Source organism: Atta colombica, unplaced genomic scaffold, assembly GCF_001594045.1.
Source record: "Atta colombica isolate Treedump-2 unplaced genomic scaffold, Acol1.0 scaffold7, whole genome shotgun sequence".
Lineage (NCBI taxonomy): Eukaryota > Metazoa > Arthropoda > Insecta > Hymenoptera > Formicidae > Atta > Atta colombica.
This window is the reverse complement of record NW_017259561.1, coordinates 1,122,874-1,150,373: the sequence shown is the minus strand read 5'-3', so window position 1 is coordinate 1,150,373 and position 27,500 is coordinate 1,122,874. Positions and strand designations below refer to the sequence as shown.

At 39.4% G+C, this 27,500-nt stretch overlaps 1 protein-coding gene across 1 annotated transcript in view; it reads left to right on the top strand.

Annotated features, from left to right (window-relative positions):
- LOC108692392 (ubiquitin carboxyl-terminal hydrolase 48-like) overlaps window positions 1-27,500 on the top strand; it is a 56,806-nt gene that overhangs the window by 18,765 nt on the left and 10,541 nt on the right. The window contains exons 11-15 of the mRNA XM_018200618.1: window positions 1-70; window positions 1,985-2,091; window positions 10,459-10,592; window positions 11,594-11,713; window positions 14,693-14,818. The exon at window positions 1-70 is cut by the window's left edge and continues 38 nt beyond it. Coding sequence (XP_018056107.1) covers window positions 1-70; window positions 1,985-2,091; window positions 10,459-10,592; window positions 11,594-11,713; window positions 14,693-14,818 — 557 coding nt within the window. The remainder of the gene's footprint in view (window positions 71-1,984; window positions 2,092-10,458; window positions 10,593-11,593; window positions 11,714-14,692; window positions 14,819-27,500) is intronic.

The following is a 27,500-nucleotide window of genomic DNA, read 5'->3' as shown; positions in this document are numbered from 1 at the left end:
TCCAGAACGCGTCGCTCCTTTGCGAGGAGCATAAAGGATTACTGCACGTGCCCAGAATTACTAACGAACTGTAAGTATAAGCCGCTGTGTATTTCCCAGAAAATATACTTGTTTGAAATACATGTTGCACGCCTCGTTACACTCGCGCGCGATGCCTGCGGAGGAGAATCGTATTTCGGGAGGGAGAGAAATAAAGTCAATCGCTTGAGGGACACGGAAAGTGGCTCTCCGAGGTTTCGGGTATTTTTCCTTGGCGGGAATTTCTCGAAGGACACTATATTATAAAGCGAAAGTGCGTGACCTCCTGGCACGCCTTTCTCTCCTTCTCCATGTCTCCACTCTCGTTCCTCGGCCCCCGTGACGTGATGGATACGCGAAAATGTCACTCGCACGCCCCCGGGGCCAACGCGCCATCCAACATCCCCCGACCATTATGCTAAACCATTGTCCACTATCTGCCTAAGATAGCCGGCGGCTTAAGTCGTCCGCTTTTCCACCGTCTCGGTGAGACCGTTAAAAAATCATTTTTACCATCTTGTCCCCTCTCCTCTTTCCTCTCGCGAGGGCGATTCTTGTATCTGTCTGGGAATATCACGGATATTTGCTGTTTTCTTCCGTGACTTATCATATCGTTATACTTATGTGTATTTGAAAGAGCGACTGATTTATACATGATGCGATAATGTATTATAAAAATCTATTGAAGTGACAAAAAGTAGATTGCTTAAAATTTTATAGACTGTTACTTGGATAATTAGAAAAAGTCACTGGTTGCTCAAGTAATAAATCTATAAAATTTGGCATTGTTATGAAATTTACACTTGGGAACATTTCCTTTTTATGTTTTAAAAATATAAGATCACGTCCTGATTATTCAGGTTGAAGATGATGTTGTAAAAACGTGTGTGAAAGAGAGAGGGAGGGAGGGGTGGGAGGAGAGAAAGAGAGAGAGAGAGGGAGGAAGGGAAATTCATGAAACGTTGCGTAGTCTGGCTAGTATATATTTTTTCTACTTCGATTTCTCCCCTCTTCTCCTTTCATCGTCTCTCCTCGATGCATCTACCATTATTCGGGCGTTAGGCAAATACACAGGAGAGACGACAAGCTCGTCCGCGCGTTTTTGCCCCCGTGAAAATTCAAATGAGACCGCGCGGCATATTGCGCTGAATCGAAATTAATGTCGCGCAACTAATTATCGGTCGAGTCATCATCGTTTCGTACTGTTCGGGCTTCTCTTTCGCTTTCGTATTGTGAGTCTCGCTGCTGTATAATCATTCAGCGTTCTATCGAGGGACAAACGATCGCGCCAATTACCGTTTATATCATGCGGTCGTCTTAATCACGCTTGATTGATCGATCATTCATATAGATACGTCTTGCATTGTATATTTTTTATCGAATATTTTTATAATCATTACGAGATGTGTAAATTGCGAAGAGCGAATAAGTCTAGACTGCTGAAATGCTTGTTTACACACGTTGCAATTTATATTTAATGAATGTTTATGATTATACAAATTTCATCCAATTAATTAATAATAAATTGCGATTGTATCTCGACCTAATCTCGGCCCTACTCCGAAAATAGACAGTTCCGAAATTATGGATATTAATAGCGCAGCAGTTCGCGAAATATTATTGATTGCGTACTAACGCGAGATTCTCTCGCGATACGAGGTTCAGGAACCATGCCAGGATCGAGCGAACAATTGCAAGGGCAAAAAGCTGGAGCCGTGGCACAGCAAGAAATTTCTAATTTGCGGTATAATTAAGGGAGGCGATGCAAAAAGCATTACGGATCTACGGCGTTGTCGGAAAATCGCAAATTCCATCTTGCAAATACGGCTCTCGTCCAATCGTGTTTTCTCTCTTTCTCTCTCTTTACATGTTTCTACAGTTACTTTATTATAAATATCACAAATTTTGTTGTGCTAGTTTACTTCATGATCAGGAATTACAATGACATATTATTTAATTGTTACAGATACACTATAGTAACTGAGGAGGAATGGTTGAAGCTCATGCAGTTCTACGATGTAGACTATCCTATTGTCATAAAGAAGACTGGTGATGACTATTCCACGAATCCTGGTGAGTACAAATCCTTTTACAAGCAATGAAGAATTACGATGGATTGTAATATTATACATTGTATTATTTTTGATGTAGTCTGCAAGCGATGGTTTCAACTGTGACACTTTTAAATATCACGATGTGCCGCTATATATAATAGATATACTTTTTTTCGTTTCGCGATATTTTATTGTTGAACGACTTCCCCGCATGTGCGTGAAATATTCGCTGATAATAACCGTGATATAAAAGTTGCGCTGGATCGCATTTAGCGATATATCTTGTACAGATAAACGGAGAACGTACGTGTGTGTCGCTACCATGAGCTTCCTACTCCGCCTCTTTCCCAACCTAACCCAAGGAATAATGCCAGAAGACATTAGCCACCGATTTACATAAAACCCCCTTCCGTCCTGCCCATCTTCTCAGTTGGCTTCTCCTCCAGGCCCCAAAGTGTCTCATTATAATTAAGAAGTATCCTGAAAATTAACTGGCAGAAAAAGCAACGCCACACCGAGGATACGGCGGGTGAGACGGCCGTAAATGGCCCTCTCAAAAGTTTCTCACCCCCCCGTTTCACGCGATGTGTCAGTCTTGGGGTATTTACTCCTTCGATGTCTTTGTTTCGTCGATCACAATCTGTTTTTTAATAAATCCTGCGAATTTTAATTTATAGATTCTAAAAGTCTTATTAATCTGTCGAAAATATATATAATTGTATAAACATAGGATGGGGTGAAGAATGAAATTATAATAAATTCAAATGAAAGGCTCAATCGATAAAATAAAAAACGCAGTGATTAAAGAGGTTAATGAGCCAAGTTTGATTTGATCGTAAAATAATAACAACGCAACAAGTAATAATTATTATTAAAAACAATATTGCCAACATTTAAGACATCTTATCTAACGATTAAAACCACGTAAAGGAACACGGCAGTGTCTTAGCGCCGAGACACTACCATGTAATTTTTCAGGCAAAACATTTTCGATCTTTTAAGAAGTCTTTTAAGGAGTCTTCAGTGCCGAAATCTTATTACAAATAGCATTAAAAAGTTAAAGTCAAGTTTTTTGCTTTGGTTATTCAAATTCTATACAACTGGTCTAGTACCGTCAAGAATAGAGTGTGCGCTTTGAGGAACGATCAAGATTCATTCAAGTTCTTCGGGCACGTGTCGCTTCCTCAGACGAGCGATCCTTGTCGGCCGTCTGGCAGGCAAATTGGGTTCCGACGGTAACACTCGGGGGACTGGTGATGCAAGAAGGGGTACGACGTTCACGTCCTGCCTCGTGCTGGCCGCCGTGCGACGTTTATCGTGTGCGCGAAGGATCTCTAAACATCCCATTGTCTTGTCCGTCTTTCGGTCGCGAGTGCGCCACCTTTTTTTCCGGGACATTTGTCAAGACGTTCCTCCGGTTCCTTTAGAACGGCAAGCTACGCGGCCGCCGCCGTCGTTGCCGCCGACGACAACATCTGAATTGCAAAGACCTCACCTCTCGTTGACGGCGAATCGAATGGTCGGTATCACGGTTGGGATACCGACAAGTCCACCATCTAAATGGAGATGTCGAAAGTTAAACGATGATTTTTGTGGATGTGCAAATGTCGAGCTAATGGTACATATTCTCGTCGAATGTTTAATACTAAAAACCGTGGCTATCTAATTAGTATTTTGAGGATCATTATAAGAGAAAAATGTAATGCTTAAAATTTATGAAAAGTTTTGAAATATATTTGTTATGTTATATTTATTATATTTTCGATTTCATAAGCGTATCTCTAGCATTTTAATCATTTACATTTCTCGATGTCAATTTTCAAGAACGCGAAGCAAGGAGGAATTACATACAAACGGGCATCCTAGCTTATTTTGAGGACGCGCTTTGCGAACAGGAAGGGCCTCGGAGTGATCGCGAAAGGGAGAGGGACGGATTGCTAAGCGCAAAAAATGAGGGGTTGCTTTTAGTGACTGATACGGCCCTGGCTAACGAGTCCTAGCCGGTCGTGCTACTCTTAAAGCCTCCAAGGATTCCCTTTTCCTGCTCTCTTTCTCCCCCTTCTGTCCACTGTCTCCCTCGATCGTGGAAGCACATTAGGCACCGTCCAACCTCGTATCAATCACCCGACTACCCCCGACACCCCCGTCACAGGCCGTCCGCTTGCAAGTTGACAGAACCGGAGGTGACGCGATTGAATACCACCCTCTGTGCCTCGTTGCTCCTTCGATCAGCTCGATGACGATGGCGATGCTGGAAAACTTAAACGAAGGAAAAGAAACGTTGCCTCGTTTGTTAATGCCTTGGCAAGGCAAAGGATCGATCTTAATGTGAGACATCTTATTCACTAGATAGATCTCAACAACTTCATCTAATCAAAACGGATCTGTAAGATATTTTAATAAGCTAAATGATGCATTAATTAATGCATTAATGTATAATAGAAATCATTCTGTGATTCGCTTTAGGCGGAAGTGAATCTTATGAATTATGGGTCTTCATTATTGTTTTGGACACTAATTGAAAATTCATATCGTGTATTTTGTCTAATTTAATCTGTAAAATTAGATTTTTACTTTCCGGTAATATATATAATACAATTATTACATATAGAAATACTCAACATTTACTGAAAATAAAGTTAAAGAATGAGATTTCTTTTCGATTTACGCACCGACAATTATGTAAATTGTGCTTTGTGCGATTACATCTTTCGGGAAACGGCTTTACACCAGATGAAGTTGATTCTAGAAATGTAAGCGGCGCGTTGCTGCTCGCTGTTTCGTTTCTCCGAAACATCGCTCGTAAATATCGCTTAGGCGCCAGGCGGTATCACAAATCAGGCATGTCGTAGGTACGGCACTGGTTGTATCGCAAAACCAATGACGAACGAGTGAGCGAGACCAAGAAAACCATGCATGCGGGGTAGACAGACGGGGGCAGAAACCGGCGTGGCGGCGGCGGCGGCGGCGGTGGCGGTGGCGGTAAGAGAGACCGGCCTCGAATTAATATTCGGACGGCGATTTAGATTTAGAACACGAATTTGCTGATTAGTTCCCTCCCCGAAAATGCGGTCGCCTACGTTGCAGCGGACCGTCCGTCCTTCCATAAACGTGCGGCTAGGGTGGCGGGAACTGGGACGGACCTGGATTCGAGATTTAGTTTCCTGAGGGGGTTGAACTTGCCAAGGGGTCAAACGATTCAGGAGAGACATTTGTTAGCCCCCTGTCCCCACCCTGCGACAAGTGCGCCGGACACGTCTTAATATATACATCCGCTGACCAATGAACATGTCCTTATGAGCCACGCTGCCGTGCGGTCAAAGTCGCTGCACTATAATGGATACTGACTTCTATCCGAAACTTTTTCGCTCAAGAACTTGCAGTCCCGAGACAAGCCGTCGTTTTAGAGCGGCAGCCATTTGATTAAGAATTTATTTCTACCACCCTCACCGATTGCGCTTTCACTAAACGGAAAGTAATCCTGATCAACGATGTGTTAATATCAAATGAAGTAATCCTTTCCTACATACATTGTTATAAAATTGGAAATCAGGGAAATTGAAAACAGTTAGGAAAATCGGGGAAAAATCTGGGAATTTTGCAAAATTTTCTAGAAAATTAAACTTCATTAATAATAATTACATAAGTGTGTTAAATTTTCCTCCTTTAACAAAATATTTGACGATTTTCAAATTAGGACGAACAGATAAAAAATTTAAAAATATTATTAAAAGTATTAGGGAAAATTATGAAATTTTGTTCGGGAAATCATGGAAAAGTTATGGAATTTTAGGAATTTGTGACAGCTCTGATATATTACAAAAGAGATAAATAATTCTATACACTTAATTTCTGCTACAATTTAATTATTTATTTCAATTAATGCATCAGCCAAACTAATTTTTCGTTTGTACTACTTATTTCATTTCACTCTGGATGAAGATCGAAAATTAATTTTTGGTCAACTCGACGATTGCGTAGGTACTTTCTTTTTTATAACAGCCAATGTAGATAAGAAAAGGGAGGCTTAACGAAAACATTAGCGTGCGGGAAACGGAAAAAGCAGCATTTTCGCGTAATCGCGCAGGAAACGAGCAAAGTCGGGCAGGACAAATTTCGCAGGGACGAATTAGCGCATCCTGCTGCTAGGTCTCTCGAAACGCTCTCCCTCGCTGCTTCTGTTATCCCGAAGGAGATCCCCACTTGTCGGTGAACCTACGGGGGGTCCTTTTCCTCCAGGATTAAATGGAGCGCCTAGATGACCGATGCTCGTCCTCCAGCAGTGGTGGAGTGTGCGAAGCGCGATGCTAGGGTGAAGAACAGGGATGGGGGAGTTGGGTGGAAAACAAGATAAAACAAGGATAAGGCTCTCTCTCAGCTTCCCTCTTCTAACTTCAGTAGGACGCATCTTCCGATCTCGTCACAAGGAGACCCTCGATAATCTGGAGGTGTCTAATCGTCTATATCGCTTGATTTAAACCGCCGCGTTTGTCTGCCGTCCAAGTTTGTCCCCTCACATCGCAGAAAGTTTTTAAGTGTACTCTTTCGCGTGTATTCCAATCGTTGTTTATTTCATTGTAAAAGAAATAAAACGAAATGACTTGGTGCAGTAAAATATTAATACTGTTCTATTTATCATCGTTAATTTATCACCGCTGCGTGACAATTTTTCCAACTGAAAATTATTACTTTCGCGTTCTTTTGCGAGTAATTTGAGAAACGAGCTCTAAACACACGCACCAAGGAAAACCGGAGCTCGTTAGCTACGGTTGACACACCTCATTGCGTGTTCGTTGCTCCGAATCCAGCGATTTGCAAAGTAAAGGCGGAACATCTCGCGTTTAATTAACGAATTCGTTGATCATCACGGGGTACTTCATTTGCGAACATTGCAAATGTCTCTCTCGATCTCCGCTTCGCGGGGTGACAATCGCATTTTGCGGATTTCGGAAGAGACGCGCGTAATGCCGTCGAGTGCCCTCGCTGCTACCAGCTCGGTGTCATCCCGTAAGAGGATTAGATCTCGACTTTGTTGTGGCTCTCGAAGACGTTCGTTAGCGAAATCATTATTACCACGTCGATCTTCCTCCGCTACCGCGAATGTCGATGTTGTGCATTGAAAACGCCTGCAGCGAGTCACGTTTGAGAGATTCGTTGATTTTAGCTGCCAATTACTGGCGCTCGCTAATGGGCGAATTGATTAAAAAAATTAGGAACATTCAGTTAAAGATCAAAAGTTGCATTCTACTTGTCATTTTTGTATAACGGATGTATTGTGTTTAATTATTTATATTTAATAGCATGCTGTATAATTATACAACTGTAGTTGTTTAGCATTATTATATTAAGCATATCGGCTTTACTGTTAACTATTGCTAAATTTAATTAATTTAATAATACAGTTGACAAAACACAAAGTCATTATTTACTTACTGGGGTGAACACAGGTTCTTTTCTCTCTCCCGGAAACTCCAAAGAATTCGAAACATATTTCGAGAAGGGTGAACGGTTCTCGTCATCGAGTCACGACGGTTAGGGGAAAACATCAATCTTTCATTCACGGGGTGACTTGGGAGTTATGAATGAAAGTCGTTCAGCCCTTTTAATATAATATCAAACCCGATGTCTTTTCGCTTAACGCGCTTTTGATCGAAGAGTTTAGGGCGATTCGTGCGTTTTTCTTGACTCCGAGTAATTTAAGATCAATGTATTTACACATTTTTATTGCAAATATTTTTCTTTTATTTGATTTTAGGAATTATAAATCGATTATAATTAAACGGATACATAAATAATTTTGTAAGAAAATTCCGAAGGGATTTAAATCCCTTGATAGCGATCCGTATAGTATCAATATCTTATTTCGATTAAGCTCCGAATGCTAGCGTCCCTATTTTGTTTTACGATTCTTCTCCATCCACTCTCTAACTGTTCGCATTAAATGACTTCATCCTATCGATTCGCCTACTTATTTCAATGTGATCACAGTGTAATTGCTTTCCTTGATTGATTATCATCAATCAACTGAAGTGTGATTAGCACATTGATTAGTAGGTAGGCACTTTTTTGTTCGACCCGTCAATGCTAAAAAAAGACTTGCTTAGACATTTTAATTAAATTTATCTAATTGAATAATCTTTTTCTCTAGCTACTTAAATAACATATTATTTTGACTATCGTTAGCCAAAGTTACTTTTTCTTTTTTACTATATATATATAGTAAAATTTTAATACCCTTGCCGTACAAGATTTTAATCCTTACCATCACCTAGTGACCGAGCGATTCCTGTTCGTGGAAATTTCTTTGAGTCTTTCGATAATTATAAATTATACTATATTTTATTATTTTTCAAAATGAAATTCCATTATTTATTCTAAAAAGTTGAAAGTATGTTGATGAATTTTTAGAGACTTTTTTTAATCATTCTGAATAGTTGAAAAAATGGATGGATTCTAGTCCTCCCGTTTGTATGGATGAGACACCAAATTGTAGCTGATACGGTAAAGATTAATTATCAAGCTTTATAAAAAGAATTGAAATTTAAAAAACAATCTTCCTTCTCTCTATACTCAAATTTCTTATTCGTAAAATTCAGAGAGATAATACATATTTTTGTATTAAAATAATACTTATTAAAGTAATATTTAAGATGATGTTAAATTTGATATTTTATAACAATGAAAGTTACAATTATATCGGTCAAATACTTACATTTCGGGGATGTGATTGCGGTATAATTTGACAATCGTATCTATCGTTTGCCAAAAGTTTTACAGTCCCAAGGGTCCTTAGCGCGAGCCGTTTAACCGAGTCTAAATAAAATCCGAAGGCATCTGACTCTTCGTCGGAACTCCCGAAACTTCTTCCGTCGTATAAGTTTCTGCTTCGTTTCGACACTCGTTTATGGTTTGATTGCTCTTCGATAGCACTTTAGGGAAATACACTAAACTTCCTCTGCAGCGCTCTTTAGTCTTACACAAACCATTGGACTTTTGTGTATTATTTGTCAATAAAATCATCCCTTTGTTGACTTGCTCGTCTCTCGAAATGCTTGTATGAGAATCTTTTTGTATTTCTGCACAGTACTTTTATGATGAAAATCCGAGTTTATGTGAATGAAATGTAATTAGTCGTACCTTTGATTCCGCGAGAGATTGTTCTCAGAAAAGTCGGAAAAGTGCAGCCAGCACTCGATAGAGGTAGGCTACTGTTTGTAATTGTATGTCGGAAGAGATTTGCATTCGCGACCCTACGAATCTCTCATTAGCTTAAGCTTCTCGTATTTCCGATTAAACCCGATAGCAAACGATCCTATCGCACAGATATCCCCGCGCCGGCGAGTAATTAGGAATTCGACGGGAGGACCTTCGAATTCATTTGGCGTGCGGGTCCTTCCGTCCTATCCTTCGTTACCGTTACGGGAAATTAGTTCGCCGCTGCGTGAACAGACGTCCATCGTTTTCAATCTACCCTCATTCGCGGCGATGATCAACATTTATTCTTCTCATTAGCAAAGTCTCTCTCACCGTGAGAGAAAGTATAATATATCGAACGAGACGCTCCGCGTTAATCTCCTTGACTCGTTAATGGACAAATAGCTTCTTACAATGTTCTCTTATTGGCTCCTACGAGCCGGTAATTAGTGGTACGCGGGGGTGGACGCGAATTCGCATTCAGCCGGGGTCACGATTCCTCCCCTCGCGTTTCCCACCGCTGGAAAACTGTCTGAACATGACGTAACGCTCTGAGAGTAACGCTCGGATACGAGCTTTGGCTCCGGACCGGCCGAAGCGCTTTTTGTGCTGTCCGGCCAGCAACAATGGCCGCTTCTTACACCCTGGTCACCGTATATTATTAATTACTGTATTAATCTCACCGACCGTAAGCAATCTATTATACATGGGATAAGAGCCACCACCGACATCACTGTGCCACCCACCCGCCCGACGCGCACCCTCTAACTTGACTTTCTAACTGCCGGCCCGGTCCTCTCTCGACGAGGGATCGACGAGGCCAACGAAATCTGACCCCCGGGGGTGTTAATAGCGGCGTCGCGCCGGACTGCGTCAAGTTTAAGTTGTAGTATTGCTGCAAAGATCCCGATTTTCTTGCATTGCTGCATTGCGACATTTTCGAGAGAACGTATAATTTCTTACAAAAAAAATGCTCTACTTTGCATGTTATTGTAATTATTATATTTTTATAAGATTGTTAAGATTTTTTTTTTTTTTTTAAGAGGGAGAAGAAGCTAACAAGATTTATATTGTTATGAATATATGTAAGAATACCCAGAAAATTTGAAGAAAACGTTAAAAAAATAATAGATATTTGCAAATATAATTCATCCCTTTGAAAGCATCACGAAAGTATCTCTTATTGTTTCAGGCCTGTGCGCAGCTTGCATGTTAGCGAAAGTTGAACAGGAACGTCTAGAAAGCTTGAAGTATGATAGAGCAACAATTTACGTTAAATGTATCGATGAAAATGTCGAATCTAAGATGGACGACGCTGATTATGAGGTAATGCAAAAATATCTTTAATCGATTATTTATTTAACAAATTGTGATTAAAAATTATTTTAACATAAGATAATCAAACGATCATAAAAACAATTTAAAAATTTGGTATATATTACTGATTGATTTGTAACTTCAGTGCTCATCGTATACAATTATGTACATTTTGTGAGATATGATTTGTATCGCGATTTGTTATCATTGTGATAAAATGATAATGTTCTTTTTTCTTATATATTTAATAGAAATTGAAAATTTTACATATTATATATATATATATATATATATACACACACACACGCACGCACGCACGCACGCACGCACGCACGCACGCACGCACGCACGCACGCACACACACGTATGTGTGCGTGCGCGCGCGCATGTGTGTGTGTGTGTGTGTGTGTGTGTGTGTGTGTGTGTGTATTAACGAGTTATACTGGCTCGTTCGGACGAGAAAAGAATTTTGTTAATGGGCCGACGTGCCGAGTCATCGAGTGTCCTGGAAGCGGTCGTCTTTCCAGATTAATTTTAACCGATAACGGCGAGTTGATGCCATCTCACGCATTTCACGATGTAATAAGTATTATTACGTCTCTGTTCAAAGTGACCTTAAAAATTATCTGCTTCCTTTTACGCAGCTCACTTTTGATTCACGTTGATTTAGAAATAATTGTGGAGAATTGCGCTTATATATGACTACTGAACTAAATTTTCTTTTCTAATATTTTTTTTCAATAAATATGTGAAAATTTTGAATAGATATTAATAGGATATTTTATATTATGATTTGCGATTACTTTTTATTTTTTATATTACGAAAAAAGCGCATTTTATGTTATATTTTATTGTTTACATATATTTTAATATTTATGAAGACAAATAAGTAGGCAGAGTATTGTTAAAGTTTTATATAAACAAAGAATTATTATTCTTACAAATATTTTTTTTTATGGAAGAGTTATTTAGATGTGTCTTTTATTTATTGGATATTTCGGTTGTCACAGGTAACGACAAAAAAACCGAAGATAGCAAAGGCACGTCCCTCACGAACTAGGAGAAAATTAAAAGGATCTCATGAACTTAAAGTATCTTCTGAGATTACTTTGAAAGAACTTAAAGTAATGGTAAGTAGCTTGTTAATATGTTTAGCTATAATACCGATTTTAATCTTTAACTACCTCATAAGACAAAGTACATCGAGAAATGAATGATTTGATTATGGCAATACATTTCTAATTTTGCATAAATTTTGAACCTATTTGTTCTGTAGAAAATTGCATCCGATATAAATTCAGAAGAATCCAAAAACAATGAAGAAAAATCGTCAGGGACAATTATTTGCTGAGCGAGATAGTCTCGCGAAAGAAATCCGAAAAAGTTCATCCGATATCTTGATCTGTTTGCGCTCGTCACCTGCAGAAGCGGATTCGGGATAATCAATCAATTTGCGGCGCAAGTATTTTACGGCGCGGTCTTATTGTTCGAACCAAAATGGGAAGAGCTGCGTTTGCCCGAAGCCGGCCGCCACCCCTCAGCCTGGCTATCTCGGTCCAGTTGTCCGTTCCCCGACTCGTGCTGAACGAAAGAGTAGTAAAGCGTAGTTATGACTGGTTAGCATATGCTCGGGCTCCGGCAGTGTGCTTAAACTATTAAGCGTATTTATATTGCGAGGCCATAGCCATCTCCTCCTCTTCCTCCCTCTTCTTTCTGGCGGAGCCACTGGCAAAAACCCGAAAGAGCATAAACCTCGCGCTAATAACAGGTCTCCAACTTCTCCACTCCACTTCACTCCACTTCGCTCTACTCAACCTTCCATTTGACTCTTTCTCCCGGCTCGATCTCTCTTCATCTCGCATATCTCTCTCCGTCTCACGCGCGATACTCTTCTATCTATTCACTGAGCTCTCCTTCGGGCGAATTTTTGTTCGTGTCTCTTTTATCCTGTGGAACACACGTCCCCTTTTAATATCCTCCCGCTATCGACGTCAATGGAAATACCGAAACCCGATCACTCTTTCTCATTTGCTGTCTCTTTTTTTTTTTATAACTCTGTGTCTTTTGACTTGATTTCGTCTCTTGCTTGACGAAAGTCAACGATCAAAATAAATCATTCGATTGATCAAAATCATGCTTTAGCTACTACAACTCGTGAGAATGAAATTTTATCAGTAATGTTAAGGAAAAAAATGATACATTTTGAAAGCGCATAAAAGACGTTTTTGTTTCATTAGAAAATCTCACGGCGTCACGATTCAAGGGTGTCACTGTTCGCGGATTGGTTCTTGCGTTTGACAAAAATGCGAGCGAGTCACGCCGCGCGCTCGTTGTCTTTTTTTTACCTTTGTACAAAAAGACCGCCAATAAAAATGTTTGAGTTTCATGGTCGAATGCAGTTATGTCGCGGAGCTAGCGGGCAAGCAAATCGGGACAATAGCGGCCGCCGTTGATCTTCGCCAGCGCGCGGGCAAGCTTTACGTAATCGCGGTGTAACGCCTATGAAGTGACCGTCTGTAAATATTACTTTCCAGCACATTCCGTGTCACCAGTTCCATTTTTTCCCTCGGTACCGCTCGATCGCCTTTCTTACTCTCATTGCGGCACGAACGCAATGGCATCGGGACGAAAAAACGTTCGTCCACGCGGATAGCTCGTTCGCGGAAAAATGACGGTCGATAAAAACGTGGCCGAACGGCCGCGCCGGATTTTTCACGGATAGATTGGAAAGCAAATCGTACAAGTCATTGAAAAGAGAGAGGAGATCGTTTGATGCTAGAAAGCTCACGTTATCAATTGCAGACGTCGAGATTATATCCACTAGATAATTTGTCGCAGTTTCGGCTCCCGACAAGCGACGCAACGCGACGCGGCTATCAGGATCCGTAAATATCAAAAGTTCCTCAACCCCGAGGCAATTTGGCCTCCTGCCGCCACTTCGCAACCTTGTTAAACCCACCTCTATTTATCGCGCTCGTTGAGCGCCTTCCTTTAACGAGGAAGCCTCGAGGTTCTTTGACCCTGACCACCTCTTCTTGTTCTTCTCGTTCTCGTCATTCTCTTCTTTGTTGTACGAAGTCCGGCAGACATTTACGACATATGAGGATTGGTTTTGATGTAACATACACTCTCGATCTCGGACAAGATCCAGCGACAATAATATCCGCCACGACCTATGCCGTTTATTTCAGCAGGGAATAATTACAGAATAGAATTTATTCTCTTTATATAAAACTAAGAAGGAGACTTGGCTTACAAACTTTATTCTTACATCACTCATCCGTACATTTCTCGTGTGCACTCTTATTTTAATTGTTTATCGCTCTACTTCTCAGCAAGGAATAATTTGATGAAAAGTAATTATTGTATGTCCAAGTATACACGAACAATCGTGCGTGTGTTTATAATCGTCTTTTTATACACGACGTCCGTCCCTTAGTTGCTTTCCGGCGCCCTCGCGATGGCTCTTTTCTCGTTTCTCCTCCTGGACTTCTTTGCTCGGCTCGGTTCAGTTCGACTCGACGATCGTAAAACAGAAACCGAGCTACACGTTCTCGCATCGATGCCGAGGACAGGCTAGCGGCGCAAGCTCTCCCTCCAACATTACGCGGGTTCCACAAATTAAGCAATTACCGGGACTCACGCTCGTCTCGCGCACTCTTCCACTTCTAGAATCTCAAATAGTCCCCCTTAGTTTTTCCGCACGGCCGCAAACTTCGCTCTACGAGTACTTTCGCGTTCGTGTATTGAAATACATTTTAGATGTCCTCGGGCATAGCCAATCCTGATGGGAAATACAGAATACGTATTATTAGTTTTTTTTAACAAAAATTTATTTTTCTGAAAAGTTTAATTATATTATCGATTGATCGATGCATTAGAAATCGAAAAACTAATGAAGTCGCTTTTTTTGTTAACTTATAACTCGATTTGATTGTATAAGTGAATAAAACTAGAGAACAGATCTTTGCATAACGCATAAAGAAAATCAACTAAAATCTTTTATTTTATGGAAAGGAAGAAAATGAAGAACTTTGATTCATTTTCTTATGCGTTATGCGAGATTTTGTGTTCCCATCTTTAGATAAGAAAACTTTGTTTCCTTTCAGACAATGCAAATTTGTGGGGCTGGACCATACGATCAACATATAATGTTAGGAGAACACGAACTCATTGATGATAGCTTGAGCTTGGCGGCACTCGGGATATTTCCTGGAGCTTTACTTACATTAAAGGTAAGTTTCGATTTAAATTATGCTATATTTTGCTTTTATTTTTTTATTTTTCTATAGAATCTTCTATTTATTTTTTTTTATATCTTAATAGATGATATAAGGATATTACAAATTAATTAAATAGATTAAATCGAGAAAAAAAAAAGTTGTATGATGAAACGATTGCCACCGAAATGAAGGAAATTAAATTGCGAATTTTTGAAAACCAACAGAAATCTTTTTTTGTAAAATTATCCATAGAATTATAAGAATTCAGGGATATAGCAAATGTCTCTAAGCGTCCTCGAGATCAATCAAGCGTGCACTTGTGAAGTTTATGTTATAAATCTGCTTTCACATGCAATACATTGGTAATAATGGCATACATTGATGCATGGAGATCTCTTCGTTAAATAGAAGTACTTAGGATTCTATTTTATCGTGTTTAATGTTTTACGATCCGACGCGGCGCCTCGATGGTCCGCTCACGATGTCTTGATTGTCGTTACAACGATACGTTTGTTCCGCCTGACTAGCGGACAGTGACAAACAGATGCAATTTAGATTTAAGATCTAGCCACTGTTTCCCTTAAGTTCGAGACAATGGATAAGTAACCGGGACCGGCAATGACTTCCCAGATAACGACGCCAAGACCGGCGTTTTCACGCCGGGATTAACCGAAAATGCCTTATTTGAGATTAGAAGTGTTAATTGTAGTCCTTTTAGCCTCGGGAGAGTGAAGTCGTTAGAAATTGTAGCTTATCTATATATATATAGAGCCGCAAGATTCCGACGAATCGGTATTAATTCCGAATTCTGCATGTAAGTGCAAATAAATTTTTACATTCATACTCTTAGTTGATAAATTGTAAGAAAATTTACTTCTATAATTTACGGAACTGCTAGCTGTTGTTAACTCGCTGCATTGCTAGTCAGAGTCACGTATCTGATTTGATTTATATACGTGAGAAACTTGTGACAATGACATCGCTACCATACGTTTATCCGTGCCACATTGTTTTCGCACTCTTCGTGCGGAACGCTATCCAACCCTCACGGGTTTTTGCCGAGAGCAGCCGTTTGCGGAACGGCGTCGCGGAGAAAAATTCTCAATGTTCTCTCGTTCGGCGGAATAATTTCAGGATTCTAATACATTCCTCGGTTCACAGTCGACTGACTTTATGAAAGCAATTGGTGAGCTAAGTCAGCAAACGTTCAGCAGAGACAGAGTTTCGAAACCGTTAATCCAAGTCGCACTATTCTGTGTTTGAGAAGAATAAAGAGGATAAGAGGGGAGAAAGAGAGAAAGAGAGGAAGAGAAGGAGATGTGGCCTCCTCGCTGGACTGGTTCACCGATTGCGGTTGCACTAGCTGCGAATTCTAATTGCTATCTTGCCTCGGAGAATCCAGTTTGGTCAACCTGCCAACATTTCTACCGATTGAAACGCTCCAATGGATTTTGCGGTTTTCAGAAAAATTTCTTCTCGCATCCCATCCCGCTGATTACTGTCGACGTGACAAAATTTTACGACAAATAGTTTATCATTCTGCTTTTTTGTTAGCAATTTAAATCTCATTGAAGAGTGATGAGCGCAAGAGAGTTGCAGGAGGAAGATTGGGAGGGCAGGAACCAAATAGCAGCATCGTACAACGTCGAAGGATGTTTTAAAAGTAAATTGTATATATAAACCTCATTGAAAATCGGTCATAATACAAATGTTTGATTTTCATTGTACGTTTTGTTCTCACATGGATCTCGTAGTTGGTGCTGCGGAATTATATATTATATGGAATAGCAAGGAACTGTCGATTCCCGTGGTCAGAATATAACGACGGTGATAAATCCTGAAGCACGTCTAGCTGCTTTTAACTATCGTTAACCATAACGTGACTGAAAAGTACATAACGGGCGGGTAATTATTTGCGGTTATGCGAATAACCGTGGGCTGGCTCCCGATGTGCAAGAAGCTCCCTCGAGAACGAGATTGTTTCGCGAAATCTTCTGTCGTAAAATCCGCTCGTTCCCGGACGATGAACTTAATGCGACTCAAAAGCATAATCGCATAAACCGGAGTTAGGTTATTCCGATCGGCTATACTCGTACTTAAATCATATTGCTTAGGAAAGACTACTTTTTAGCCGATTGCTATATATTGTTTATTTTGTAATTGTCGAAGTTACTTAATTTCGGGATACATGTACGTAAAATGCATGTAAAATAGTTGAAACTCCAGGAAATTTTATTTCTTTATTTGATCTAATTTTTCTAAAGAAGCTGCAAAAGTACAATTAATTTGAAGCGGTAGAAATTGAAATTTTTACTCTTCTTGGATCCAGTTTTTCATTATTTACTTAACTTATGATTTAAATTTAATCTCACTATATATAAATATAAAAATTTGTGTTTTTTTTTTGCTGTAGTTAATCTAAATTAATATTTTTATAATAGTAACTTCAAAAGTTATTCACAAAGTTATCAGTTAATTACTGATTAATTATAGATGAAAAATACAATTTTTATATCGTTATCAGTCTAATTATAAGTTAATCAGCAAATGAAAATTCGGACTTTAGATCTGTCTCATGATATCAGACGATATATCGGAATTATCAGATATTCTATTCGCGGTGGATAGACTGGATTAAAGCGTTTCAGGCAAGGTTAGTCCTTGATTTTGCTACCGGTCCAGCACCATGGCACGCACAATGATCAGGATGACTTGCGGCGTAGATCGGTGATCGAGTGTCTCGCGAGATATCAGCTACCGCTCCGTCATCATCCGTGCAATAATTCAAGGTCGTCGGAGTACAAAGTTAATATATCTTGCCACGTATCTACATTATATCACTACCTTTTTTTTCGGCCGATCCGGTTGACCGAAGGAGATCAACGACATTACGTCGCGCGAGGTCGATCGTCTTACTCTTTTCTTTTATGTCACTTTCGCTCTCCCTACCATTCCCTTTCCACCATCCGGTTTGTTTGCGCGCTTTTATGAGCACGTTACACGTCATGATTAATCGATCTTTCTTCGTCGCAAATGGATCTCTCTTCCAAGTAGTCATTGTATTTGGTTTTGGTTGCGCCATGTGCCGTGAATGTTGTAGCTTTCGAAGCTCAACTGTAAATTGCGACTTGGAATGAACGTTCGAAATTCTTGACGCAGCTTGACGAGGCAGATTACATTTTTGTTCGATTCGCAATTCGCACGTTTTATTCGCACCTTTTAAACAAAAAGTGAACCGTAACCGTCGCGAGAACCGTGTTAGAGATAAAGATATTAAAGTAACGGCATGTGCCAAGCTATAATTAACGCACGATGAGATATTAATGAAGACACGTACATTCGTTTAGCTTTGATGAAATAAACGTCATAATCGAGGACAAGGACAATAAAGACGATAAAGAATAGCAACCAAGTTGTGCACAATGTTGGACGACTAGGCTGTTTTTGATCCACCCTTAATTTTTCCCGATTTTTTTGCAATTCCTCGTCAGACTGCTCTTCATGGCTGATCGACCGGGGTCTTTAGAGTCGGTCGGTCGAGTCTCCAACGGGCGGCACCCGCGTTTGATGTCGTGTGACGAATGTCCGCGTTGGACGCGCTCGCCTTCCTCCTTCTCCTTTTCCTCTTGCTCCCCCCCCCCCTCCCCGTTTCCCTGTTTCTATGCTCTTCTTTCTTTCGTACCCGCGTTTCGTTCTCGCGTTCTCCCTTCCACCCGTCCATTCTGCGATCCTTCCGACGCGGTTCATTCCGCTTTCTCGCTACAAGAGAGAATCCCGTATGACGAACTTGGTCGAGTCTCTCCCTTCAGGAGCGCCAACAGAAAATTGGAAACATTCGATAGGGCCCCCGCTACCGTTGCGGCTACGATAAAAAGATATGTGCCGCCGCTTCGCATCGGAACCGGCCCGCAAAATATGCCGATCCGTCGTGGATCCACGCGAAACAATCACGCGGTCGGGCTCTATGCATTTCGCAGACCCGTAGATTTTCGCAATCTCCGGCTTCGTTTTAATTCACGTTTCGCCTTCGTCGACTTTAAAAATTAATTATTTTCTTGATTAAATTCTTATTCTTTATATTCATAATCAGTTTTTAATTATAAGACCGTCTTAAATAATATTTTAAAATGCTAATTATCTTTATTATCTATTATTAGCGGTTATCTGAGTTCATTGCTTCATGACTTTCTTAAGACTGTAAGATGTTATGTTTTATATATATATATAATGTGTAATGTTTAGGATAAAATCGACAATGAATATCGATTTTAAATCCTCACTACACTTAGTAATATTGCAAATTTTTTGATTAGTTTAACAAGCAAATGTTATTATTAACGTGCGCGTGCATTTTCATTGATTTATCTGCCACTTTCATAATTTCTTTGCATTTTATCCTTCTGTTCGAAAATGGACACGTGTTTATCCTTACTTTTCTCTTCGTTCCTTTCTGTCTGCTAACCGACAAACGAGGATCCCGTTTACACGGAAGGTGAAGCAAGACCGTCCCGAGTTCTCTCCAATGGACGACAGTAAATGTGCCTTCTCGTGCAGGTAATGGCGACAATTATCCGCGTCGATGAACTCGGCATTAAAATCGAATCATAACAACCAAGCCTGACCGGCCGAAAAGTTATCTTTCTGATTCAACTCATTAGTCTTCAAGATCCATAAATCCTTATTGAATCTTCCTGTACAAACCACAAAGTATCCCACGTAATAATACTAGACGCGCGCGCGTTCGATGTCTATGATTCTTTTATTTTCTTCTTCGTCTCTGTTACATTTTTGGAAAAATAAGTTTTTTAAAATATATCAAGAAGAATAAGAAGAAAAAGTTGATGTATGATTAATAAAAATGAATATATGAACATGACGTTGATGAATATCAAAGTTTTCGCCATGACAAGGCTCTAAGAAATATATGCTTGTATATAAAATTAATGTAACTATATGTCTATGAAGAATGCGAAAGTATATAAATAATAACCGAGGTGAGAAACAAGCATCGTTAAAATTTTTAATAGCGTAACTATTGACATCTGACCTTTCCGCGCGGCATGTGCTAATAACAAATGGATCTAATGGGCTTTTAATTATTCGCCTTGGATTCGTAAAAATACATAATTTTTGTTCTCTTTGCGCTGATTTATCAGAAGGTTGTGTCATTGCTTTTATATTTATCGACGTGTAAAAATTTTTTAAAGACATACGCGTGACAATGAAAAAAAAAAGAAAAGAAAAAAGACTCGGTGTTAGCGAACAGATCAAAATGTTTGTAGCTGGTTACAATGACATTGGCAAGGACATCGAGATATTACAACGTTACATTAATGACGATTATCATCGGCATCTCTTTTTTTTCTCACCGAAAGACCGGTAGCTAGAGGTCGGTAGCCGTAACACTGTAATTATCACCCCTAATTATCGATGCCTCCGAAGATAAAATCGAAGAAAGGACTATGAAGAGTGAAAGAGGAAGTTCTTCGAGAGCTAGCTACGTAGCCCTTTTTTCGCATTAGCCAATAGGGTGACCGCAGTGTTTCGTCTCGCACAGTGGACCCTCTCAGAAATAAATCAATTAAGCCGATGCAGGCTCAAAAGGCATCGTCATCATCATCGATTTCGTTCCTGAATGCGTTGAAAATAATCGAGGTAGATTGCGGAAATTTCGGACGACGTAAATTCGTTGGCGAGAGAGTTTAATGAAGAACAGTTTGGTCGTCACATCACGTTTGAGACATTAGTTACGATAATTATAGCGAATCGCTCCTCATTTGCGCTTGCGCTGTTTCACACCGCTTTGCTTCGATACTTGATTATTACTTGAGATTTTGTGACATTATCTAATAAAAACGCCTTATAATCATTCATGAACTCAGCACCTAATTTACAATCATTTACATATAAGCTGTACTTGATAACGTTATGTTTTCTTGCGATGATCACCGATCCTGTTAACGGTGCGAGATGGTGAGAGCGTGGACCGTTCGACGACAGGTGATGCATGCCGTGATACGCCGGCAAGAAAGTGTGGCTTAATAGACGTTGAAGAATGAAATGGCACAAGAAGTTCAATATTGGCTTCTTCATTATCGGCCTTTTCCAGCGCTAGATATTGCGTAAGCTATTATTTTATATACATGTGTGTGTGTGTGTGTGTATATATATGTGTATATATATATATTGTATATAAATAATTAGTTATTACTGATACCGTAAGTCGATTTTTCTAGTAGAAAATGATTGAAAATGATATCGGAATCTCCGTGACCTCGGTTTTTCCCCAGCTGTCATCTTCGGCTCGTAACGTGTCATAAAATTCACGTGACACAAGATGAAAACGGAGATGGCTTGCATCCACCGAGCGGTAATCAATTCATGCTTCTCCGGCGAGGGATGGGAAGAACGAGGTGCAATGATTTGCTTGCGCGGACACACCCGCCCTGGAACTTCGATTCCTCCATGAATTTTTCGGGACGTTGCTCAATTCCCAGCTGCGTCCTATATGAGATTTGCCCTCGGGCATACGAGATTTTTTTCTCTCTCGCCCCGTTCTCCCTCAGGCCGCGATCATCTTTTTTTTTTCTCTCCGCTTCGGTCACTCGCGATTCTCGCCTCCTAGGCTAGCCTAAGTTAATATTAATGGGGATATTTATGGCGTTGGGTCAACAGCGGTCGCGAATCGAACTACCGCCAGTGCGTTAGAGAGTCACTGATAAAAGAAAATCTGAAAATGCCATGATTTATGAGCCTGATTTCCCCTCTCCCTTCCTCTTCCACGCCGCCTCCGATGTCTTTTGTATCGTATCGGGTTCCCAAACGCTGAATAAGTTATGATTGCAGCAAGAGGGCGGATGCTGCATTCTTATTTTGCACTGTATTGCGAATAGATATGTATATAGTACAACTATGTGCTTCGAATGAGAGATGTTCAAAGAGGATGGAGAACCTTCATGTGTTTTCAAGAGAATTTTCATACTTGATATAAATTGATAGCGAATTCGGTTAAACGCGTTAGTACATGTTAAAGCAACTATATTGCACTGATCGCACTTAATTTGTGTAAAATTAAAATGCAAATATTTTGAATTATAAAATATAGACTTCACTTGACAACACAATAAAATTTATTGAAAATTTCGTGGTTTAATCTATTTTTATATTTATATTAAATATATTTTTATGTTGTGTACGACAGCTTTAATGCACCACTTGCACTAAGTGCATCAAATTGAATTTGCTATGAGATTTTTTTTTAATACTGATAGACGCAATTATATCAATTGGGTTATATCAAAAGCGTGCTCGAAATAGAGAATGTCGATTTAAAATCCAAGGTCGATTTCCGTGTAGTGTGTGTCGTGTTTCCTGTCCACTTCAACCTTTCGCCCTCGCAATGGTAACAACTAAGCTTCTGTTTGTTGATACTGACGGTTCGCTGTGGCCGGCCAACCCACCGTCGCGTCGGCGGGTTTAGCTTTCGGCTTCTCGGTGGCCTCTGCTTCTCTTCGTCAGTCGTCCTTCTCGATGTGTTCCCTCTCTTCCTGCCTCATCTCTCGTCTCGTCTCATCTCGTCTCGTCTCGTTTCGACTCATCCCGTCCCGTCCCGTCCCATCCCGTCCCGTCCCATCTCGTTTCGTCTCGGCAGATGACGTGAGGAAGAGCTACTCTTTTCGCAGAGAGACATGTGGCGGCTTCTGAATGAGGGCCTCCTGCCGCCAGAAAGAGAGCACACTTTATTACGTCGGTCTCGAAGTATTTCACTCCCGACGTCCATGAATTCCGTGTACTCCTCAGTGGTTCAATTAATCGAATTTCGATAGACGTGATGCTTCGTAGATGTTTTGGGATCAGTGATCTTTTCAAGAGACAAATTTTATGAAATACTCTTCTCGAAGAATTTAATCTCCAATCTTCATATCTTTAATATAAGTAAAATGTTTATATGAACCTTCACGGTTGTTGATGCATAAATAATATATTTAAATTCGTCGAGATATATATATATATATATATTTAAAAAAAATTTGTCTTTTGAAAAAGATATAGACATTTTATTTACATTTAATTTATTCTTGGAGCCACGAAATCTTTTTTTTAAATGATTTTTTACGTTGTAATGATTTAACGTTATTTTAACTTCATACCATAAATCTCTCGGAATGAGGGAAATTGAATACTCGCCAGTTACAGGATTGTTGTCACTCACAAGGCTAATCGAGATAGATCGAAATGGTGAAAGGACAAGACTCGGTTACATGGGCTTCCGTGCAAGCTTTCTTTCATCCCGCATTCGGAGTGCATGGAGTTACGGAGAGATATTTATGGAAACGCGTACACGTGTTCCCACATACGCTTCAGTTCTATGTTTGGCCGCGCGGCTAACCCTGAATTTCGTCGCTCCCTCTTTATGGCGCACGCACTTGCGAGCCGTACGGTATGCCAGCCTCTACAGGTTGCTCCTTCGAACAAGTGGTCTTGGGTGCGTGCCGATAATACCGGACACGTGGATCTCGTTAATCTCAACTGCGAAATACTTTAAAACTCTTACATGGACCGCAAGGTCCTCCTTAATATGATTTTCTATTTTTAAAATTTATGAAATTGTTGACACATGATTCCTATATATTGACACTACTTTATTGTTCAAGATATAATTGAGAGATCATTCTTTTTCGTAATTTTGTTTAATAATTTAAATATTAATTAAAAAAAAACACAAAAGTATATCATATCTACGTATATGTATTTGTTCGATAACTGTTAGACCACTAAAAAGAAATTTTGTTATTGGTAGAGTGCTAGAAACAATTAGTGTTCAAAGGAACGATTTTCTAAATGTATTAAATTTTCTAGAACACGATTTATGCTGTGATAAACTAAGAAATATCGAGAGAAATGGAGAGGATATAACTTTAAATTTAGTCTGTAGCAGCGTGTGATCGAATTAGCAGACAAATCGTATGCGAAGGCGTTTCACTATCGTAGATGACATGGAGAGTGGTGGTCGGTCCATGCAGGGCCAACCGGACAATCCATTCTATAAGCGCATGTGTGTCGCCTTTCGAATCGCGGGAATCGCTTCGAGAGAAGGAAGATTTGTTCCCTAATGTAGTCACTGAGCCTCGGGAACGACTCGGAGGGGTTTGCAAGTAGGCGTCTAGAAAGTGAGTAATGCTCACGACAAACGCAGCCCCCATGAGGTCTAGTGTGGCAAGAGAGGAAGAGAGGCTGACTTAAGCGAAAGAAAGAGAGAGAGAGAGAAAGAGATGCGAGCTCCGTAGGGGTTGGCCCGAGAGAAGATCCCTGCAGATAGGGTGCTAAGCGACACGCTAAGACTACCCTGGACTATCCGAGCGTTTCCTCGAGGGGTGATTCCGCCGTTCTACTCTGTCTCGCCGTCTTCATCTATCTCTCTCTTTCTCTTGCTCGTAGCCGCGAGACTAAATCGCGTTCGCGATCTCTAACGTTCTGCAATTTGCCAGTTCGCCTCCTCTTCTACGTTACTTTGAGCGGAGAATACTGTATCGCGGGAAATAGCGAGATTGCTATTGGCATTGTTAGGATCGATGCGCAACTAAGAAATAATAAATATCATAATATTTATTGAATTGAATTTTTATATTTCATTTATAGATGATACATATATGTATAATTTCGTATGTCAATTGTCTCTAAGGTCACAATTCGAGTTAATGTCTTACAACATTGAGGTTACATTGAGGAGACATTATATTTCAATACTGCATGACTTATGTCACGACGTGCACATATTTGACATTTACTCGGTAGAAGTCCTCGCGCAACGCGTGATCGACGTGTTGCTCAATTTCGACGAGTCGGGAAGCGCAGTAACGAACACGATGGTAAAGAGGACGGTGCCCGATGATGAAGGCAGTCTTTGTCCCCAGCGGAAGCATGGTCCGTTCTTTATGGACGTTGTGGCCTAAAGTGCCACGTCCGCGATGCTTCATTCGCCCGATTGGCAACATATTTTCTCCTGCAATGTGTTCTCCAGTTTAGGCAGTAATCCATATTACACATTCTATCTACGAATTAATCACGTTGGATTCTTATCTCTGTTATTACCGATATTTGTAATATATTTCGGTCTTGTGCTTTTCCACTATTTCACAAAGTTTCAAGAAAACTGTAGCGTAGCTGCAACAATTTAACACGGATTATAGATTGAAATGCAAACATGGTATTTGTTATCAAAACAGAAAACTTGAATTTATAGATATTATAATATAAAATAAAAACTATATTTCTCTGCGAAGGAAATTTCCTGAAAAAATATTACACTTTAAATTTCTTACAGTGAAGTCTCACTCAAGAGAGTGAAAATGCAACCACCCCTGAAAAAAGTGGAAATATTTCACTTCTTAAAAAAAGAGTGACAATTTTCACTCTTTTTAGAGAGAATTTTCACTTCAAAGGAGTGAAATCTCATTCCAAAAAAATAAGATTTCGCTCTCAAAAAGAATGAAGATCGTCCTTTTTTTTTCAAGAAGTGAAATATTTTAGATTTCACTGCAAAAAATTTAGAGTGTAAAGTATATGTATTTTTATAATCAAATATATACTTGCAAAAATGATTTGAATATTCTGGATTACGAAAGCTTGCAAAGTCTGTGATTATTTGAACGATAAGTTTTTATACGATCAATTATTGCATGTTAAGTGTTCAGATTTACCTATACATATTAAATGAGTAAAATTCGTTAAATTATTATATTAACAAGTATGTATATGAAATTGATACGATAGTATCAATAGTCTTCACGTTTACAACGTTTGGAGATCGCATAACGTTCAGCGCTGTGTCAGGTTTCTATCGGGATTTAGGTCAAACGTCATCGTGTTATAAGGAACGAGTTGGAAAAAATTCAGAAACGAGCGAGTGTTGGCCTAGCCCGTTATCCAATCGAGCGGAAAACTCATCAGTCACTTCTCACACAACACCTCCGCAATGTTAGTGACCGTCTAAAAAGCGTCCCTCCCCGCGTAATCTCCACTTCCTTTTCTCTCTCTATCGTTTACCTCCTTTCTCTCTATATATCTTTTTTCCTTTTATTCTTTACGTTTATATCGACGTCACGTTCGCGCTATCATGCTGCGATGATAGATATCCGGAATTACATTCGCGTTGTTTTACAAGAATCGTCGATATCTTGTGTAACGGTAAAGAAAGATGATAAAAAATAAAAGAAATACATTTCTTGTACATTTTGTTTAACATTCATTTAAGATATAATTTAGATTAAGGATGATGTTATCCTGGAACTCCTAAAAGACACCTTGCAGTTGTGTTGAACGTTTTGCTTGTATTTTATGATGTCAGCAGGGCTACTGCATCTTTTCCATAGTCGGTAGACATAGAAAGGGACAGTATTAAGACATTCGCCACGTAATGGCTCCGGTCTACCGAAAAGCGTAGCCCTTGGAAATAATTTGAATAATTACCGACAAGTTTTTCATCGAGGATGCTAAACAGCCGTCTTTCTCGGCCTTTCGCAAAACGATAAACAATGCAAAATGCCCTTAATTTATTTAAAAGACCTTCGGAATACTATTTTTTTTTAATCACGCCCATTAATAATACTTACCTTCGTTTTCATGATTATACTAAATATAAAATAATTTTGACTTTACAACGCACAAAATTACATTCCCATTTCTATACATTGACTTTAAATAGATGAATGAAGACGAGTTTTCTTATATAACTTGCATATATAATTATGCCATAATAATAATACAAAAGCAAATGTTTACAATTTCAAAGACATATTTGGATAATTTATAAATATAGTCTTTTGTCATATTAAGACAATTCTTAGTAGAATGTTCCGAGGTTCAAATATTAACAGACGTTGCTTGGAATCCCGTGGAGCACGTACGGTTTCTATTAAAGACAAGATACTCCCTTTTCGCAAAACACACGAGTGCCAGTGGGGATGACTCGAAGCAAGCCCTCGGTAATAATTTCTCCGCCGAATTAGCGCCATAAGTTTGGCGCCGCGACAGCCACGGAGACAATATTAATCTACTTTGAATTTATGCAGTCCGCGGTTTTCCACCGACCTAGCTTGTATTAAGTCTTCTCATAGCTTTTTCTCGTTTTTCTATCAAAATCTCCTCTGACATTAAAGTTTTCTTTGAAAACGAATGAACTGACTATTAGCAGCTTTTTTTTTAAATTCCCGTTAATCGATCACTAATACTTAGATTTTGTAAATAAATATATCATTCTTAATTCGTACATATTTCAATATTTCGTCTAGGATTTTTATTTATTTATTTTTTCTTTGGTCTTGTACATATTTAAAAATGTATGTGCAAAATATTTTTCCTGTTTTTATTTATTTATTTTTTTATTTATTTTTTTTTTTTTAGAAAAGATATGATTTTTTTATTAAAAACTGTAGAAACTAGATGCACTGAGAGAATTGCCGTTATGTCGGTTTATTAACTCTGTGGCTCGTACTATTAAGACGTGGTTGAGCAAGCGGAGAAGGAGGAGGTAAGATTCACCCTCTCTGTGCAGACAGATAAATAACTCAGGACAGCCTGGGAATAACTTAAGACTTCTACTCTAATGATACTTGAGTAAATTCAAAAGATACTCGTAACGATAATGCTTGATATTCCATGTATGTTTTGCCTTTATGAAATATATATATTTAAT